The 2,796-nt window shown below is 51.2% G+C and overlaps 1 protein-coding gene across 1 annotated transcript; it reads left to right on the top strand.

Moving 5' to 3' along the window:
* The first annotated feature begins 1,045 nt into the window (after positions 1 to 1,045).
* On the top strand, positions 1,046 to 2,511 carry GPR12 (G protein-coupled receptor 12). The gene has a single exon (XM_058800207.1). The coding sequence runs from the start codon at positions 1,046 to 1,048 to the stop codon at positions 2,048 to 2,050; it is 1,005 nt and encodes a 334-aa protein (XP_058656190.1). The 3' UTR covers positions 2,051 to 2,511.
* Positions 2,512 to 2,796: the final 285 nt, after the last annotated feature.

Raw genomic sequence — 2,796 nt, 5'->3', positions numbered from 1 at the left:
GCACTTGACCAGCCCCACAGTACGGGGATAATTTTCATTTTAATCATTTCAGGCGGCTCCTGCGGCAAGGGAAAAGCCGGGGGTGGCCAGGGGCCGCAGGGCCGGGCGCGGCGGTCCCTCGGAGGCGGAGGAGGAGCGGGCCGGGGGCGTCCGCCCCCTTTTCCCCCTCACCGCCTCCCACGCGCGCACCTGCGCAGGCGCGCGGGCACGAGGCGCGCCCCCGCCCCCTCACTCCCTCACTCGCAGCCAGGCGCACGCACACGCCCTGCGCGCGCGCGCGCGGGGGGCGCGCACCTGCGCTGCGCCCTCAGCTCCCCCCCCGCCCCCCCCACCGCGCGCGCGGCGCCGGCCCCGCTGGCGCCTGGAAGGGACCGCGGCGACCCCTCCGAGCCTCCTCCTCCTTCCTTCATCCATCCTTCCTCCGAGCCGCCGGGGGACAGCACAGGTGATCCGCCGCTGGGGGTGCGTGGGGATCTGTCTGTCTGTGTGTCTCTGTGTGTGTGTGTGGTGTCCGCGTCGAGTTTGTAAGTTCTCGGCGGATACCGCCCTGATCTACCCCCAGCCCGGGCGGGGTTTCCTCACTGGGAGTCGGTGAAAGGTATTCCGCCTGCCCTGCTCCTTCCCCGTGCTGTCCGCTCCCTCCGTGCCCGATAGAGCCCGCGCTGGAAGCACCAGCGGCTGCAGGCTGGCGGGGTTTGCACCTCCCGCAGCCGCCCCCACCCCGAATTGCGGCGCTTGGAGCGGCTTTGGCTGCTCTGTGGGCTGCCTCCCGTGCCGCCCTCCCTGGGCAGGTTACCCTCAGGAGCACTCAGCCTCCGTGCATCGGTCCCTTGGAGGATAATCTCGGGCAGTTTTAAATAGCTTCCCCCCTCCCCCGCTTTTTTGTTTTTATTTTCTATTGTCACATTTATGTAACAAGTGCCTACCCGCACATCAGGCTGGTGTTGCTGTCTAGGGCGTTGCATGCTCCGGGGGGGCGATGTGTCCAGTGCTGTGGCTGAACATTAAAAACAATGTCTTTCTGTTGAAGAAGACAGGGGTTAAAATGAATGAAGATCTGAAGGTTAATTTGAGCTGGCTGCCTCAGGATCATGTAGAAGCCAGCTCTACAGAGAATGCCTCAGCTGCAGGCTCCTCCCTGGTTCCTGCCGTAGACCCTGAACCAGAGCTTTTGGTAAACCCCTGGGACATTGTCTTGTGTACTTCAGGGACCCTTATCTCCTGCGAAAATGCCATTGTGGTTCTGATCATTTTCCATAATCCCAGTCTTCGCGCCCCCATGTTCCTCCTGATAGGCAGCCTGGCGCTGGCAGATCTCTTAGCAGGCATTGGATTGATCATCAATTTTGTTTTTGCCTACCTTCTGCAGTCAGAAGCTACGAAACTGGTTACGATTGGACTGATTGTTGCCTCTTTCTCAGCATCTGTTGGCAGCTTGCTGGCTATCACTGTTGATCGTTACCTCTCCTTGTATTATGCTCTGACTTACAATTCAGAGAGGACTGTCACTTTTACCTATGTCATGCTCATATTGCTCTGGGGAGCATCTATCTGTATTGGACTGCTGCCTGTGATGGGCTGGAACTGCCTCAGAGATGAATCCACCTGCAGTGTTATCAGACCACTCACTAAAAATAATGCAGCTGTCCTTTCGGTCTCTTTCTTGCTTATGTTTGCCCTCATGCTGCAGCTCTACATTCAGATCTGTAAAATCGTGATGCGCCATGCCCATCAGATTGCCTTGCAACACCATTTCCTGGCCACTTCCCACTATGTGACCACCCGAAAAGGAGTGTCTACTTTGGCCATTATTTTGGGGACCTTTGCAGCTTGCTGGATGCCTTTTACTCTCTATTCTTTAATAGCAGATTACACCTATCCTTCTATATACACCTATGCCACCCTCCTGCCAGCCACCTACAATTCCATCATCAATCCCGTAATATATGCTTTTAGAAACCAGGAGATACAGAAAGCACTTTGGCTCGTCTGTTGTGGCTGTATTCCTTCTAACCTGTCTCAGAGGGCAAGATCACCCAGTGATGTCTGATTGGCAGCCACGAGGACGCTCCTTAACATGTTACTTTCCAGACATTCTGTCTTTGGTTTAGATGCATTCATTAAATGGTGTGTGATGGGTTCACATAAAAACCGCAGGATGGACTGACCTTTTTGTAAACAGGAAACCCCAGCGACCGAAATCAATCGAGTGGTTTAAGGAAGATTTCCAAAATCAAAATAATCAGTGTTCTTAACAGATTTATAATGTTGCTCAGGGTCTTTTTGTCATATTACCCAGACTTTGCCATGTTTGCCATGATTTTGCATTAAGTTTTCTAATTAAAATTAGATTGAAACAACATACTTCTTTAAAATTGTTTATGTGATTGAGTTTAGTCATACTGCATGTTACAATCAGTTGTTTGGATATTTTTTTCCTCTTTAATTTTTTTTTAAACAGAAAAAATAACCCCAAACCAAGTCCTGTTACCCCCCTGTATATCATCAGAATACTCTTCAAAATAATGGCCAATTGTACTGATTTATATGGAATTTATTGTAATAATATCAGTGCAACAAATCTGCTCGAAGTGAGAAAGTACTTGTGCAGCTTTTTATTTTACATCTCAGCATGAATGAGGTTGACAATTGTGTTCAAGAGTTACCTGTTCTCTCACGTGTTCTGGCTGGATGTTAAAGCAAGAGATATGCGTTTATTTCCTTTTCAAAAATCAGACATACGTTTTCACTTGCATGTGGGACATTGGAGCTGTGCTGTTGATTTCAAAACTGACA

The sequence above is a fragment of the Ammospiza caudacuta genome, chromosome 2, assembly GCF_027887145.1.
Source record: "Ammospiza caudacuta isolate bAmmCau1 chromosome 2, bAmmCau1.pri, whole genome shotgun sequence".
NCBI classification, from domain to species: Eukaryota; Metazoa; Chordata; class Aves; order Passeriformes; family Passerellidae; genus Ammospiza; species Ammospiza caudacuta.
The sequence above is the reverse complement of the archived record's forward strand: the minus strand, read 5'-3'. Positions and strand labels throughout refer to the sequence as shown.

Bases quoted from the DNA above. Each gene is read 5' to 3' on its own strand.
- GPR12 (XM_058800207.1), top strand. From the start codon at position 1,046: ATGAATGAAGATCTGAAGGTTAATTTGAGCTGGCTGCCTCAGGATCAT.